A 17,140-nucleotide genomic window follows, 5' to 3' on the forward strand; every position below is an offset into this window, starting at 1 on the left:
TATTCCTATTCCCATGCAGTCAAAAATCCATACATACCAGGACCAGAGTGATAGTCCATCCTTGCATGCGGACAGTTTACGTTTGATCCCCAGAACCCTACATGGTCCCCTGAGCATTGCCAGGATTGATCCCTGAGTCCATATGCAGGAGTAAGCCCTGAGCACAAATGGTTGTGACCCCCCAAAAATTAAAAATGCACACATTGGCCCAGAGAGATAGTATAGGATCAGGCTCCTGCCTAGTTCTTTGCTAACCCTAATTCCATCCTTAGCACTACATAAGGTTCCCCCAAACACTGCCAGAGTGATCCTTGAGCACAGAACCAGAAATATGCACAGAACACAGCTGGATTTGATTTCCAAACAAATGAACAAATCCATATGTAACTTTGTACTTCCCAAACATAACTACTAATAGCTGTTGCCCAGAAGCTTCCTTTTAACAAGAACAATTGGGGGGGGGGGGAGATTACATCTGGTGGTGCTCAGGGGTCACTCCTGGCTCAGTGCTCAGAAATCACTCCTGGCAGGCACGGGGAACCATAAAAGATGCTGGGGATCAGACCCAGATGGGTCACGCACAAGGCAAATGCCCTCCTCGCTGAGCTAGCTCTCTGGTCCCTAACAAGAACAATTGCTTTAATTTTTGTTTGGTTTGTTTCGGGGGCACATCAGGTGATGCCAGGACTTACTCCTGGCTCTGATTCAGGGATTACTCCTAGCAGATTTGGGGAATCATAGGCACTGCCAGGGATTGAAAGCAGGTCAGCCATACAAAAGGCAAACACCTTACATGATGTACTCTCATTGGGTGATAAAAATATTTTGTAAATTATATGTAATCTGTGATGCCTTCTTACAATAAAGTAAACTAGAGGCAAGGAAAGCACAAGAAACAAAAAAAAATGCATTTCAGGGCTGGAGAGATAGTACACTTAAGGCAATTGCTTTGCAATGTGGCTGACGTTAGTTTGATCTCCAGTATCCTATCTAATCCCCAGAGCTCCTCCAGGAGTGAATCCTGACACAGAGCTGTTGGTGTGAGACCCTGGATTTGGTGTAGATAGCTAAGACCCACCCATTTCTGGGAGGGGTCTTGGGAACCGGATACTAGGTGTGACCTTACCTGCAAGACCCGGCCCATTCCTGGAAGGGGTCTTGGAATAGGTAGATAAACCCGGAAGCCAGGGGATCTTTGCCTTTTGGCCCTGCTGCACGCTCTGAGGAAGATGGCTGAAAGAGTTTAGACGCAGGGTAGCCTGGAATGGCTGAATGCTTAAAAGGTTATGAGATAAGCCACACACACGTGGTGGCTAGGGCATGAATAAAGTTAATGCTTTCTGAGGCCTGCCTGTAAGTGAGTTTTGATTACGCCGATTACCTGGGCCTGGAACTCGCCGGCTGGATGGGGGATGAAGCCACGTGGCTGGGGCCTAAGCACAAAGGCCTCCATCCATCGCCATCCAGCCCCATCGTGAATTATTTAATACAACAAGAGCCAAGAGAAAGACCTGAGTACTGCCCAGTGTGGTCCAAAAGCAAAAAATAAAAAAGAAAGAAAATTAAAATAAAATGCATTACATGACAGTTTTGATAAATACAAGTTTGCATCTTTCAGACACAAGCAGTGCAAAGTGTGTGTTGACCAACTATTCATAGAAGCAGAAAACATAGTTGCATCATGTTAGGCCCAGTTCTCTGCCCACTGTTCTGTGGTTCTCCTGCCTCCAAAAGAATTCAGATGAGAACAAAATGACCTGGAATATATAGTGTCACATCTGTTCCAAGGACAGCATTGCCTGCATTATCTTAGAGAAGTTCCTTTGTGTGTGTGTGTGTGTGTGTGGTTTTTGTTGGGTCACACCCAGCAGTGCTCAGGGGTTACTCCTGGCTCCATGCTCAGAAATTGCTCCTGGCAGGCACAGGGGACCATATGGGACGCTGGGATTTGAACCGATGACCTTCTGCATGAAAGGCAAATGCCTTACCTCCATGCTATCTCTCCGGCCCTGAGAAGTTTCTTTTTTATTTTATTTTATTGTGTGTGTGTTTTTTGGGTTTTTTGTTTTGTTTTTTTGTTTTGTTTTGTTTTGTTTTTGTTTTAAGGTCACACTCAGTGGTGCTCAGAAATAGCTCCTGGCAAACACAGGGGACCATAATGAATGCCAGGATTTAAACCACCATCTGTCCTGGATCAACTGCTTGCCAGGCAAATGCCCTACCGCTGTGCTATCCCTCTGGCCCAATCTTAGAGAACTTTCTACCTACTTCCCAGGACTACTACTAAGCTAGTGGTCTCTAAAGTGAAGGAACTTGCAAAACTCGGAGTCCAACATAGAGCTAAGCACACTTGGGCTACAGCAACAGAACAGCTGGTAGTCATGTCTTGCACATGACTGGCCCAGGTTCAATCCTTGGCCAATATGGTCCCTTGAGCACCTTCACAAGTAATTTCTGAGTGCAGAGCTAAGAGTAACCCCTGAGCATTGCCAGATGTAGTCCAAAACCAAAGCAAAACAAAAAAGAAAAAAGCATATTTGAATCCCAATTCTACTGTTAATGCTTAAGCAACCTTGGGCAAATCACCTGTCTCCATGTTATTTGTAAAATGGGGCAAATAAACTTGACCACGAGGACCAAGGAGCTGGCGCCAAGACCTGGAATACAGGACCGGAGTGATAGCACAGCAGTAAGGTATTTGCCTTGCACGTGGCCAACACAGGATGGACCCCCGGTTCTAATCCCAGCATCCCGTATGGCCCCCCAAACCTGCCTGGAGCGACTTCTGAGTACAGAGCCAGGAGTAACTTCTGAGAGCCATCGGGTGTGACCCCGCCAAAAAAAAAAAAAGTCCTGGAATACATGCTCTGCATAAAGGGGTCTTAGATTCAAGCCCTAGAACCATATAGTACCCTAGAAACCACCAGAGAAGCAACTCCTTGAGTAGCCGCCAAGTATGTCAGCCCCAAATTTTATTGCTTTATTTGTATTTGGGTTTTGGGGGTTTTGTTTTGTTTTGTTTTTTTTGGGTCACACCCAGCAGTGCTCAGGATTTACTCCTGACTCTACACTCAGAAATCACTCCTGGCAGGCTCAGGAGACCATATGAGATGCCAGACTTGGAACTACCATCCTTTTGAATGAGAGGCAAACTCCCTACCTCTATGCTATCTCTCCAGCCCCTTGTATTTGTTTTTGAAGGTAACACCTGGTGGTGCTCAGGGCTTACTTCTTACTCTGTGCTCAGGGATCACTATCATGGTGGGGCTTAGGAAACCATATGGGATGTCAGGGATTACAAGTAGGTTGGCAGGCGGGGGGCGGGGACCATATGAGATGCTGGAATTCAAACCACCGTCCTTCTGCATGCAAGGCAAATGACTTACCTCCATGCTATCTCTCCAGCCCAAGAGGATATATCTTAACTATCCCAAAACACAATGCAGAAAAGACATTGCACTTCTAAGATCATGGTAGCATTTATGGTCACAATTGTCAAAATCTAGAAATAACCTAAGTGCTCAAGAAGAGATGAGTGAACAAATAAGCTATGGGATAGGACTGGAGAGATAGTACAGTGAGTAGGGCATTTTCCATGCACATGGCTGACCTGAGTTTGATCTCCAACATTCCAAGTAGTTGGGGCCAGGGTGATGGCACAGCAATAGGGCATTTGCCTTGCACTCGGCCGACCCAAGCGGACCTGGGTTTAATTCCCGGCATCCTATATGGTCCCCTGAGCTTGTCAGGAGAGATTTCTGAGTGCAGAGCCAGGAACAACCCCCGAGCACTGCTGGGTGTGGCCCCAAAACAAAAATATATTCCATATAATCCCCTGAGCACAGGAGTAATTCTTGAATGCAGAGTCAGGCGTAACCCCTGAGCATCACTGGGTGTGAACCCCAAAACAACAATACACAAACAAACAAAAAAGAAGCTATGGGACTTCCACCCAGTAAAATGCTATGCCACCATTAGAAAAAAATCAGTCATGAAATTTTCTGATACGTGAATGAACATGGAGAGTGTTCTGCTGAGTGAAATGAGTCAGAGAGAGAAGGACAAGAGATAGAATGATCACATTCATTTGAGGAATATAGAAAAATAGTGGGAAAATAATAACCAAAGCTAATGGAAATGAGGATAGGGAGAACTGATTCTTAGTAGAAAGCTTGCCACAAACAGGGGGAGGACAGTTAGGTTAAAGAAGAGACCACTATGACAAAGATAGTGGGAAGTGAACTGGGTGCTGAAAGGAGGTAAAGAGATATGCATGATATCCTTTCAGCAATAATAATGAATAAAAGTGTCTGCCTGGTCCAGTGATAGTACAGCAGGTAGGGTACTTACCTTCCACATGATCAACACGGGTTGGATACTCAGCATCCCCTATGGTCTCCCAAATCCTCCAGCAGCAATTCCTGAGTGAAGAGCTAGGAATAACCACTGAGTATTGAAGGTGTGACCAAAAAAACAACAACAACAAAAAAAAGGGTTTGTCATAGAGGCTGGGAGTGACAGGGAAACTGAGAACATTAATGGAGACACTGGTGAAGGGATAGGTGCTTGTATATTGTAGATCAGAACTCAATGATGAACAAATATGCAGTTGTGTATCTCATAATAATTCATTAAGTAAATTTATTTTTAATTAAAATATATAAAAGGAAGGGGGATTCAGAGAGATTCAGCTACTTTCTGTGGGTTGTTGGAACTCAGGTCTATTATTTTTAATTTCAGTAGGTTTTGGGCTAGATAAACAGGATAGAGACAGAAACGTGTAATTTGCAGAAAGATTCCAAAGATCTGGTAAGTAGGATGTAGATGTAAAAGCCTAATCAAGCATCGGGTTTGATCCCTAGTGGATCTTCAAAAATGTGATTTGCATTTTTCAATTAAACAAGCCTCCCTATGGGCGTAGAGGAATTCTTTGAAGTTCTAGAAATATGTTGGGCCAGGGTTTGAATGCAAAGAGGCCAGGGCCCCTGCTGTGGGAAGGAACTGGGCTTTAAAAAAGGAAGGCAGGGAAAAGAGAGGAGGAAAGACTTGGGGTATCCTCTCCAGACTCAGGCTCACTGGTTAAAGTCCTGAGGTGCTGTTTCATCATCTTCCAAATGGGGATGCTCCAGTGAAATAGGCTTCTAAAGGGCTCACTTATCTTGGGGTGGCTCCTGAGGGTCTGTCTGATGGGTTAGTTAACCCATTCACTGGAGTGTGAATGATGCCCTTGATCTAGTCCTCAGGATGTTGGCAATAATGGGGGGGGGTCTAGTTCTTTACCCCTTCCTCTAGTCTGCAGGAGTCAATCTTGAAGTGAGGAGTTCAGGCTTTGGGGTCATTGCCACAAACGTCGGTCAGGTAGATAAGTAGATTGTCAGTTGGGCTGGAAGTAGATAACACAAAAGTCTGTTGCTATGTTATCAGACCTGTAACTGATTAGACACTTCTTCATTTTGGGGGTATCCTAGGAGAGCAGGGGCAGGGAAGAAGCCCAGGTTCTCACACTCTTCTCTACTTGTCCCAGGGCCCTAGAACTGGAATCTAGGAACCAGCACATATTATGGAGAAACTTCAGAGCTTCTCTCTGGGACAAACCCACTGGCTCAGGAAAATGGTGGCTAAGTCAGTGCTCAGCCCTGCTAGCCTCTCCTTGAAGTTCAGTGACCAAAGCTACTACTAGGTGGAATCAAGTTTTGGTATTTTGCTCACCAAAGATTTAGGCTCTTTATTTTTTATTTATTTAGTTTTATTGGGGGCATCCTAAGACACCCAGACAACTTAAGACCCTACTATCTTCCCAAACCCTGCACTCAAGGTTTACTCCTGGCTCTGTGCTCAGAATTTGCTCCTGGCAGGCTTGGGGGACAATATGGGATCTGGGGATCAAACCCAGATCTGTCCTGGGTCAGCTGAGTGCAAGACAAATACCCTACTGCTGTGCTATAGCTCCGGCCCCCATTTTTATTTTTTTAGAAAATTTTATTGGGGCTAGAGAAATCATACAGTGGGTTGGGTACATGCCTTGCTTGTGACTGATCTGGGTTTGATCCCCAGCATCTCAAGTGGTTCCCTGAGCCTACCAGTAGAAATTCTTGAGTGCAGAGCCAGGAGTTACTCCTAAACACCACCAGGTGTGGTCTCTCCATTCCAAATATTGTGTGAAAATATGGTTTATCTGTACCAATAAATTCCTTTGTTACTAGTTTTTGTGGTGCTGGAAACTGAACCTCAGATATGCAAAAAAATATCTACCTCAGAGTTTTAACTTTGCTCCCCTCCTCTTGAGGATGAAATGAGTGACTCACTCATGCTTCCATTAGCCCTGGTTCTGGTGGGAGATGGTACAGGTGTGGGGTGGGGAGGGCATCCCCAAAGTGAATGCTTCTCCCTGAAACTGTCCATTCCACCTACTGCTACATCACCAGAAGAGACACCTGTGGGTTGTACATATTCTATATCAGTAATTGACAACTGGGTCAGTTTTGTTCCTGAGATTTTGTGAAACACGTAGAGACATTTTTGATCATCCTGACTGGGAGGTGCTGTTGGCGGCTAAGACAGGAGAGGCCAAGGATGCTACTGAACACTGCTCAATGGTTCTTAGAGCCAAAGATGACTTACCTTGACATAATAATGAAAGGTTAAAAACCTAAATTTAGAAGAAAGAACAAAGGTTTGTACACATAAAGATGAGACTAATAGAGGGAGAGGGAGGGAGAAAAAGGGGGAAACACAGTGGGAGAGAGAAGGGTGAGGAAAAACAGAAGAAAAAAAAAACTGTTGGTAGTTGTGAAGCCTTGGGAATTTCATTCCCTGCTTCCAGTGCAATCTTGACTGTCACTATCTCCATCTTATTCTCTCTGTCCCACCTGTGAGGGAGAAGTAGGGGTGCAATCTTTTGGGAATAAAATGCAAGTGTCGGGGCCGGAGAGATAGCATGGAGGTAAGGCATTTGCCTTTCATGCAGAAGGTCATCGGTTCAAATCCCGGTGTCCCATATGGTCCCCCGTGCCTGCCAGGAGCAATTTCTGAGCATGGAGCCAGGAGTAACCCCTGAGCACTGCCGGGTGTGACCCAAAAACCACAAAAAAAAAAAAAAAAAGAATGCAAGTGTCAAGGGTCACATTCTCTAGGAGATTGGTTGAAGTGTGATTCCCACCAAGCTCCCAGACAGGAAAGGCAGTTCCCATTCCCCTGTACGAGTAGGACAGGGGAACACTTCCAGTTGTAAAGATCCACAGGAAATAATTCACACAGTGAAAAGGTACAAGAATGGGTTCAGGAAATCCAGTGCTTGAGCAAGAAATTCAAACCACCCAAGCTTTCTGCTCCTAAGAAGGAACGCAGCTTAGTGGAACAAGACCAAAGAATGAGCCCCAGCTTTCCTTAGACCCCTGCTTTTATTAACAAGAATCAGGTCCCATCCTAGGGTGGGAGAAGAATAACAAGTAGGGAATAATCCAATATACCAACCAGATCAAGGCCTAGGATGAAGTACAAATATTGATTAGGGTAGAACAGTAACTCAACAAAGGTGACGATTCAGGGGTAGGATGCATAGCAAGCAGCAGGTCTGTGTAAGAGTTTAGGAGGCCTTGGGTTCATTTGTCTCCTCTCTCCCCTATCACCTCCATTTTCCAGCTCCTCTGCTAGGACATTAGCCACAGGATAGTTGCTCTTCGGGTGAAGGAAAACTGTTCAGCATCAGACATTCCCAGTGCAAGACACCCACCAATGGCAATAGGTCCCAAGAAGCAGGGTCCTAGATGTGCAGGTTGATCTCCAAGCTCTGGGTGAGATAACTGAGCAAACTTTTTGTTTGGATAGTAAAACCAGGGCTATTTAGAAATTCTGAAGAAGTAGAGGAAGAGGGAGGGAAAGAGAATAGCATGCTCAAGAGACAGTATGGTCTTTCCCAAAGATAGAGCCCTAGTGTACAATCCAATTCCAGTGTAAAGCATGAAAGGATGAAAGTGCACATATTGAAAGGGAGAAGAGGGTGACATGTGCAAGTGGACTCCATGTCCCCGGGCTGGCGACACACATGTGCATTGAGCAAACTTTTTATCTGCAACTGAACCCCATGTCTTGCCTGGAGCAATCATCCCAGCCTCTTCCCACTTCCCCAAAAGCTCACTATAAGGGTCCCCTCTGGGGGCTCAGCAGTCAGCAGTGCTGACAGTGGAGGCTTCAGTCTCTTGGGTGAGTCTCCCTGCACTTCTGGAAACCATAGGTGGGCGGAGAGTACAGGGGTTGGGGCACAGCAGGACCCCTCTGGCCAACACCTCAAACTTATTCTTAGCACTACTGCCCTCTCCTCTTCTTCCTTGGCTAAACAGGATCAGGCTGACTCTGAGGGCCCCAGTCACTGCTGGTGGTGATGTTGGAGGTGGGGGGAGTAATTGTAGTTCCAGGAGCACTGAGGGCATTCCAGGTGCTGCAATCCTGTGTCCTCTCCTGCATATGTCTGTGGGAGGACAAGGACACTATCTAGCTTTGCCCTGAACTAACTCAGACACTGAATCTCCTCTCTCTCCATGCCAGGGACTGTGCAGAGACACGACACTGCCAAGGACAGAACTAAGCAGAAATGAAACTGTCTCTGCTTCTGCCCCTGTTACTGTTGGGAATTGCCTCGGCGCTTCATCTGAGTAAGTCCTGCCCACCCAGCACATCCATTTCTCTCTGCACCCTTTCCTGTTGTGCTGGGGCTGGGGCTGCAGTCTCCTCCTCTCTAGCATATCTCGGGTTAGATTTCAGCAAGACTTAGAACTGTCCAGAAGCCTTCAGAGGGCAAGACACTCCACCGGTAGAGACAGAGGGCTTCTTACAGATGCTGTTCTCACCCCTGAAACACATCCCTGGGGTGTCAGCTAACATGCAGGTTCTTACCCACTTGTACACATGGTGCAAAAGTTCTTGTTTGGTCCAAACCGAGCAGATCCTTCTAGTATTGGCTTCAGATGGAGGCCTGAGGAAGACTAGAGGGAGAAAGAGAGAGAGAGAGAGAGAGAGAGAGAGAGAGAGAGAGATCCTTCTAGTATTGGCTTCAGATGGAGGCCTGAGGAAGACGAGAGAGAGAGACAGAGAGAGAGAGAGAGAGAGAGAGAGAGAGAGAGAGAGAGAGAGAGAGAGAGAGAGAGAGAGAGAGAGAGAGAGAGAGAGAGAGAGAGAGGCCCTAGAAAGTGTAGGGTATATAGGAGGGGTAATCCTGTCCATGGTGCTGAAAGGAGGAACCCACTTAATAACAAGTCACCTCTTCTCAGAAAACAATGAGGCCCAGACAGACCTGAGCCAGGATCTAAAGTTCTCAGGGGAGAAGAAGGGAGAATTGGTCCTGCCTGAGGAGGCAATTCCATCAGAGGAAGAGGAGCTCAAAGGTTCTGGAGATCAGGATTCTTTTGAGGATGAGTATCTTGGTGATGATGTGGATTCAGACCTAGCTGACCCTGAAGATTTTCAGTGCCCAAAGGAAGATGATACAGTTCAAATTTCGGGGACTCCTGAGTGCAAGACCTGCCACTATGTGGTGGTGAAGACACTCAACACATTTCACCGTGCGAATGTAAGCAGCAGGGAAGCTATTGGGAAGTACCATGGGAGGGATGGAGGAGTGGGGGGAAGAGGGACTTGGATAAGAAAGTGAAGTCAATCTTGTCTTTCCTATTCTTCCAAACCAGAAGTCCTTCAAGTCTAGTGTAAGCAAATCTCTGTCTCCATGAGGTCTTAATAAGACACAGATTTCTGGCTTTCTCAGTCCAGCAGTGCAATCCCAAGTTTGCACCAATAATACATGCTCTCTGATGGTAATATTGGGGTGTATAAAAGGCATTTGGAGAACCAGAGTCAGACAAAGACCTTGGTAGCAGAAATACCTTTGCACAGTACTGCTGTGACCTTTCTCTAGCAGTGTTCCCCTAGTAGAAAACTTCACCTCTTGTGCCCATTTGGAAAGTGAAGTGAGATAGTGCTAACTTTAGGATGAAGAAATGTCACAGCAAGCTCTTAGAGTTGTGATGAGGATTTTACATGAGACCTAAAAAGTGTCAGGGAGAACCCATGGGTCATTGTTCAACTCTCCATAAACAGTCACTGCAATTATTCTAGGCATTAATATTATTCTATATATGTCCCCTGAACACAGGGGACAGAAAGCAACTACATAAAGTAGGGTGATTGCCTTGTACTTGGCTGACATGGGTTTGATCTGGCACCCAGAACCCACTAGGAGTGAGCCTGGTATGTAGAACCAGGAGTATGCTCTGAGCATAGCTGGGTGTGGCCCCAAAACAAAACCAAAAAAAGATGTTCCTGAAGACAGATAAAGGTGCAAGAAGTGGGATTGAAGACAAACAAGTTGTTCTCTGGCTTCTGCTAGGCTATAGTATGATGGGTCACTTTCCTGGAGACAAGCTTGGACAAAATCCAGTGAACTCCCTGCCCTATCTCTTCTCTCTGCAGAATATATGCCGGCAGTGCTACAGAGGCAACCTCGTTTCCATCCACAGCAATGCATTCAACTCTCTTCTCCAAAGTTTAGTCCGTGGGGTTAACCAAGGCCAAGTCTGGATAGGTGGCATCTACAAGAGAAAGGTAAATGGGCACCACATTATATCCCAACAACAGGACATTCTCTTTGACAGTCTCCAGAGCATCATGGCCAGCACCAAGCTGGTCATAACCTAAAATCATCTGAGATGATTATAGCAACAGACAGGGGTGTTCTGGCTCAGGAGAACCCTACTCTGGATGCCTCTTTTCCCAACTCCATATAGAGCTATTTCCTGCTTGTCATTTGAAATCTGCCATGGACTGGTACCAAGAAGAGGGTGATGATGCCAGAACTAATTTCTTTCCAACTCCCTCTGCTGCCTCACTTCCCCCTAAGAGCTGCTAGTTAAACATTCTGTATGCACCATGGTCTGGAATGGCTTCCTCAGATTTTGTTTCCTTCAGAAGTTTCTCCACTCTGAGTTTGCTATCACAGAGGAAGAAGAGCCAAAATGCTTGCTCAGATGTTGTCATGGGCCAGCAGTACCAGCAGGCCCTGGTGGCTGGCTAGAAATGTACAATTCTAAGGCCAGAGTACATAGTACAGTGGGTAAGGCACTTGCCTTCCCTGTAACCAATCTGGGTTCACTCCCCAGTGTCCTATATGTCCCTCTGAGCCTATCAGGAGTGATCACTGAGTGTGAAGCCAGCAGTAAACCTTGACCACTACCAGGTATGCTCCCTCTTCCCCCAAACCCAAAAAACCAAAATGCATAATCCTGGTTGGGTCCTACACCCAAAGCTCCTGAACCAGAATGTATTCATTTAACAAGATCCCCAGGAGATTTGTATGCAGAGCAGTGCCTTCAAAGGCTAGTATCATTGCTGCACATCCTAAAATGTTGGGTCTCCAAGGCATCTGGCTCCTAAACTAGTAAACCCTCCAATGAGCTTATTCAAAGACTAAATGTCCATGAAGGAGATTCTATGTTCTGGGCAGGCATCCTCGGCAGCCCCCTAATTCTTCCTGGGGTTTTTTTTTTGTTTTGTTTTTTTTTGTTTTTTTTTTTTGCTCAATTTGTCCTCTGATCCAGGCTATTTCTTTCCTAGCTGCTGTGCAAAAAATTTACGTGGACAGATAGGAGCTCTTGGAATTATGTAAACTGGGCGGTAGGACAGCCCAACAGGCTGTCAGGCTCCTGTGTGACTTTGTGCACCCGAGGTGAGAGGGCTGGTTGCTAGGGGGAAGGAGAGGGTGTGGAGTTGATGCTGACAGATTGCCCCTTTGAGCTGCTTCACTACATTCCCTAACAAGACCCTCCTCCATTGGAGAACCAGCAAATGGCTGTGACAGGGCAGAGGTGTGGGCTTGATGAGGCAGCTGGCCAAGCAATGTGATAGGCAGCCAGTGGAGGGCCGAGGGGGTTCTCCCTTGTCCCAGCAGAGCCGATTCTAGGACCTGGGTACAGGTAGTTTCAGGGGACAGGAATGACGAAACGGTATGACAGGCAGTGTAGTGGGTGGGAACACAGGTGTGGGTCAGGGTTGAAGGGGAGAGGTGGGATTTTGGCTGGGCGGGGTCAGTGTGGAGTAGCGTGGAGGCCAGATATGAAGGGCTTGGAGCAGAGGCTGAGACCATCTGTCTGAAGTCAGGTTTTCATATCCAAGCTCTTACCAGCTGGGATACGGACTAATCCCCCCCCCACCCTGCCTCAGTATCCTTATCAGTGCAATGGGACGATAGCATTGGGATCATCACTGGAGATAAAAGTGCACAGTCTGAAGATGGTACCTCCTCCCAGCAAGCGCGCCTAGCAGTTGCTTGGGTTTGCTTGGGGTTGCTTGGGGTTGAGGTCATAAAGGTGGCTGCGGGGGGAGGCTGTGATCCGACTGATACCTCTGTGTGCTCTGTTCTAGGAGGCCGTTGGAGCCTAGCTCATTGCCATAGACATCTGCCCTCCATCTGCTCTGCCTAAGCCAGCCTTTCCAGTTCCAGTGCTAGCAGTTGGGATCCCAGTTCCAGTTCCCTGCCCTAGATTCTCTCTTTCACTGTCCTGGGGCACTTGCCTCTATCCCTCAGCCCTTCCTATCCATACATCCATAAAGATGCTCTTAATTCTCAGCAGTTCCTGACTCTTATTTCTTCATTGCTCACTTTGAAAAGTTGCTCACGGCTGAAAAATTCTAGATGCACTTGCTCCCATCACATGATGGAGGAAAAGGATGACCCCTTGGGTGGGCTGGGCTGGGGAGATTGCCTTGACTTTGAGCTGTAGCACCATCAGCAGGAGAGCTTGGACAGAGACCATTTTACACTCTTCAAAAGGAGCTTTGAGGATTGCACGCCCCCTCCCCTAGGAAGAGGGTACTGGCCCATCTGCTTGGTTCATATTCAGTGTTACATGCATGGTGAGGGAGTGGCTTTTCATGTTTATGTGTTGAGGGTGGTAATGGTGAGTCAAGAATTTTGTAGGGGGCTGGAGAGATAGCACATTGGTAGGGCGTTTGTCTTGCATGCAGCCAATCCAGGATGGATGGTGGTTCGAATCCCAGCTTTCCATATGGTCCCCTGTGCCTGCCAGGAGCCATTCTGAGTGCAGAGCTAAGAGCAACCCCTGCGTGCCACTGGGTGTGACCCAAAAACCAAAACCAAAATAAAAAGAATTCTGTTGGAAGATATAAAATTATTACACTCATCTGCAGAATATTAAAAACATTCATGGTAAAACAAAAAAAAACCAATCACGGTAGAAGAATAATACACAAAAACAAAGGAAATGTTGGGTGGGAGGTACAGTAAAGAGAGAAAAGGAGACACTATGACAATAATGGTAGAAAATATCATTCATCTTCAGGGCAAGAACTTGGGAATCGAAAGGAGAAAAAGTGATATGACGGTTCCCTTCAGTAATGACGTTGATTATGATGCCTAACAGGAAAAAGGGGAAAAGAAAAGTGTGAGAGAGAGTGAATAAGTAAATGAGTATGAGAGAGAGACAGACAGGCAGACAGACAGACAAACAGAGAAGATGTCTTCCATAGTGGTGGGCTAGGGTTGGGGTGTGGATTTGGGATGATGGGAAAGTTACTGGGAAAATTGGTGACAGGAAATGAGCACTGGTGAAAGGTGTTGGGACATTGTCTGATCAGAACTCAGCTATCAACACTTAAACTCTCTCACAGTGATTTAATTTTAAAATTTTTCCCTGGAAAAAATAAGAATTGGTTTGAAGAGGCCAGAGAGATATTACAGGTAGGGCTCTCACCTTGCATATAGCGAACCCAAGTTCAATTCCCAGCACCTCATAATGGTCCCCTGAAACCCACCAGGAATGATTTCTGAGTGTAAAGCCAGAAATAAACTTTGAGTACTACCAAGTATGCCCGATTCCCCAAGAAAAAGGACTTCTGTTGGAGGGTCTGGGTAGGGCTGCCTACCTGGTTCAAACCCCAGCACCACACAAGGTCCCCCAGTATTGCCAGCAATAACTTCTAAGTACAGTAAAGCTAAGCACTGTTGGATGTGGCCTAACTCCCCAGGCCCCCCACCGACATCACAAGTAATAAAAAGAATTGTAGAGGGGACCATGAGAGTCTAAGTAGACAGCCATGTGGAGGAAGGAAGGTATCCAGTGGGTGCGTTCAATGGCCCTCACTGCTAAGATGTGTTCCCCAAATTATTCCTTGGGGAATGACTGCTCTCCCCACTTTTATTCCCTCTACCCATCTACATCCTCTCTTGTGAAGTCTAGAGCAGAAGGGACTCCATATTATTAACCCAATGTTATGTTTCCATTTAAGGCTAACAAGGCTAAGTTTCCTTTTGTTGTTGTTGTTTTTTTTTGTTTGTTTGTTTTTGGGCCACACCCGGCAGTGCTCAGGGGTTACTCCTGGCTATCCACTCAGAAATAGCTCCTGGCAGGCACGGGGGACCATATGGGACACCGGGATTCGAACCAACCACCTTTGGTCCTGGATCGGCTGCTTGCAAGGCAAATGCCGCTGTGCTATCTCTCCGGGCCCCTAAGTTTCCATTTAAGGGCTAAGTTTTTATCCCAACAATAATAAAGCAGACCCAACGCTGCTAAAAACCACAATATACTACCCTAGACATCTAACCATAAAAGGACATGATGAGGGGCCGGAGAGATAGCATGGAGGTAAGGCATTTGCCTTTCATGCAGAAGGTCATTTGTTCGAATCCCGGCATCCCATATGGTACCCTGAACCTGCCAGGAGTAATTTTTGAGTGTAGAGCCAAGAGTAAACCCTGAGTGCTGCTGGGTGTGACCCAAAATCAAAAAACAAAAATTAAAAAAAAAATTAATACTGGACACGATGAAACACCCTAGAAACACCCAATCAACTTAGAGATCGAGACATCCTGCTTCTAGCCCTATATAACCTGACTTGTGACCCTGGGCAGGGTTACTTCCTGCAGGAGGTGGCCCTGGCTAGCCAGCTTATAGTTGATGGAATAAAGCTTTGCCTTGCTTATTTCAATTGTGTGGTCTCATCCCTTGACTCTGCACCCTAATACTTTCAGGAGGAAGGTGTTTCCCTGCAGTGGCTTCATCCTTCTACAGCACTAGGTTCTAATTTCCCCTGTTCCCCTTGGCCAGGTAGTGACAGACATAGAGAGAACCTGTGAAGATCTCTGCACTCCAAGAAGGGTTTGGGCTGCATGTAGCCAGGAGTTGGAGAACCCAGGGTGAAAGGAAGTTCTTTTTTTTTTTTTTTTTTTTTTTTTTTGGTTTTTGGGCCACACCCGTTTGACACTCAGGGGTTACTCCTGGCTATGTGCTCAGAAATCGCCCCTGGCTTGGGGGGACCATATGGGACGCCGGGGGATCGAACCGCGGTCCTTCCTTGGCTAGCGCTTGCAAGGCAGACACCTTACCTCCAGCGCCACCTACCCGGCCCGAAAGGAAGTTCTTAATCTCTGCATAGTCAACTCTCAGGGCACTGAAGGAGCCCTGCATGGGGACAATACCTCTCTGTACAAGTCCCTACTTTCCATATTGCAGCTGTTGTTTGTTGCATCGTTTTTGGATCATACCTGGTGGAACTCAGGAATGATACTGGGTGGTGCTCAGAAGGTTTGTGTGTGTGTGTGTGTGTGTGTGTGTGTGTGTGTGTGTGTGTGTGTGTGTGTGTGTGTGTGTGTGTGAGTCACATGTAATTCTAGGGATTTGAACCAGAGTTGAGGCTGAGAGAGACAAGTGCCTGACCTGTCTATCAGGCTGGCTCCTTTGCACCATTTTTTTAAATTTGGGCCTCCACTTCCAACTATTCTATATTCACTCATTTGGCTATTTGGGACCTTTTAGTCTTAACTAGCCTTTGATTAAAAGGCAAAACTCACAGGACTTCTGGGAGATGAACTGGTGACTTGTTGGAAAATAGATCTTGTGGGAAAGAAAAGGAGAAGTTTTGTAATTGTGGGTGTGTGAAGCAGAGGAGGGTTGAAAAGAAGACAGTGAAGAAGGAAGAGAGCTGAGATTGCGTCTCTTTCCCAGAAGAGCATTTCCCACGATCCCCTGCAGCAACATTGCATTCACCTTGGCCGCTCAGTCTGACCAAGTGGTAGCTGCCAGAGCTGGGACCTCTGCTGGATTGACCTCTGAGTGGGCCCTGTCATTCACCAGATATGTAACCTAGGAGTCTTGTGTCTCTGAAGACACAGCGATCAAACACAGGGGGTTCATGCTGGTAGATTATTATACCTTGAAACTCTCTTTTGCTTGTTACTGGTGTAACCTGACACATTCAGAAAATAAGATGCTGGAAGATGCCTTAATATTGCCAAACGTAGCACAGAAGGTAAGAGCCAGCATGCAGGAATCATCACATTCTAAGTTGAAGTCCCCGCCCTACCCTTCCTATTTCTGAACCTTAACTAGGGTCAGTGTGACCTTCTGCCACAATGGGGCTAAGTTTGACAAGACCTGAGGAGCATGAGCCCTTGTTTCTCCATGCGTGTCAGGGCTCTCGCATGGAGGAAAGGAAGAAGTCAGGGTGTGAGGCATGAGGCTGGGTTCTGTTTATGTTTCCATATATTGAAGATTTCTTTTTGACCCCATGCTATTCATAACATCCAGAGCTGCTTTGCCTGGGTTTGCGCTATGTCTAGACACCAGGAATGGAGCAGTGAAGAGTCAGTGCTGTGAGTTCTGCTGTTCTCTCTGGCTCTGAGCACACATAGGTCTGGAGACTCAGTAGGCCCTGGGAGGGTGAGGCTGAATCTACATTTTTGCAGGTTTGGGGTGGGGGTGGCAGAGAAGAAGCCTCGACAGGATTCATATCTGCAAGACTGGAGGACCAGAGAGGCAGGGGAGAGGGTCCTTCCAGGGCACAGCTGCCTTCCTCCGACATCACCCCATAGCTGGAGTTCATTGGGCTGCCAATAGATATCCCAGGACTGAAGTGGGGGCAAGGTGAGTGGGGATAGCCATGGGCCCTGTGCGGGAATTGGGGAGTCTTACCCCTTCTCCCTGGGATGGGGCCTTTACAAGTGTCCAGCTGGATCCTCCTAGACTTCTCAGACTCTGGATGCTCCAACTACTGCACCTTCTCCCATGCCTTGATATGTGTGCATGTGTGTGTCTGCCTTCCTGCTCGGACAAGGACTGACCACAAAGCCAGCAAA

General features: G+C 46.8%; 3 protein-coding genes across 3 annotated transcripts in view; 1 reads left to right on the top strand and 2 right to left on the bottom strand.

Moving 5' to 3' along the window:
* SSRP1 (structure specific recognition protein 1) overlaps positions 1–17,140 on the bottom strand; it is a 1,220,984-nt gene that overhangs the window by 263,302 nt on the left and 940,542 nt on the right. The gene's annotated exons all lie outside the window — the stretch shown is intronic.
* Positions 1–17,140, bottom strand: part of TIMM10 (translocase of inner mitochondrial membrane 10) — a 322,347-nt gene that overhangs the window by 38,889 nt on the left and 266,318 nt on the right. The gene's annotated exons all lie outside the window — the stretch shown is intronic.
* Positions 8,591–10,686, top strand: LOC126018711 (proteoglycan 3-like). Its single transcript, XM_049780808.1, has 3 exons — positions 8,591–8,651; positions 9,267–9,565; positions 10,462–10,686. The coding sequence occupies exons 1-3, from the start codon at positions 8,591–8,593 to the stop codon at positions 10,684–10,686; spliced, it is 585 nt and encodes a 194-aa protein (XP_049636765.1).

Source organism: Suncus etruscus, chromosome 9, assembly GCF_024139225.1.
Source record: "Suncus etruscus isolate mSunEtr1 chromosome 9, mSunEtr1.pri.cur, whole genome shotgun sequence".
Lineage (NCBI taxonomy): Eukaryota > Metazoa > Chordata > Mammalia > Eulipotyphla > Soricidae > Suncus > Suncus etruscus.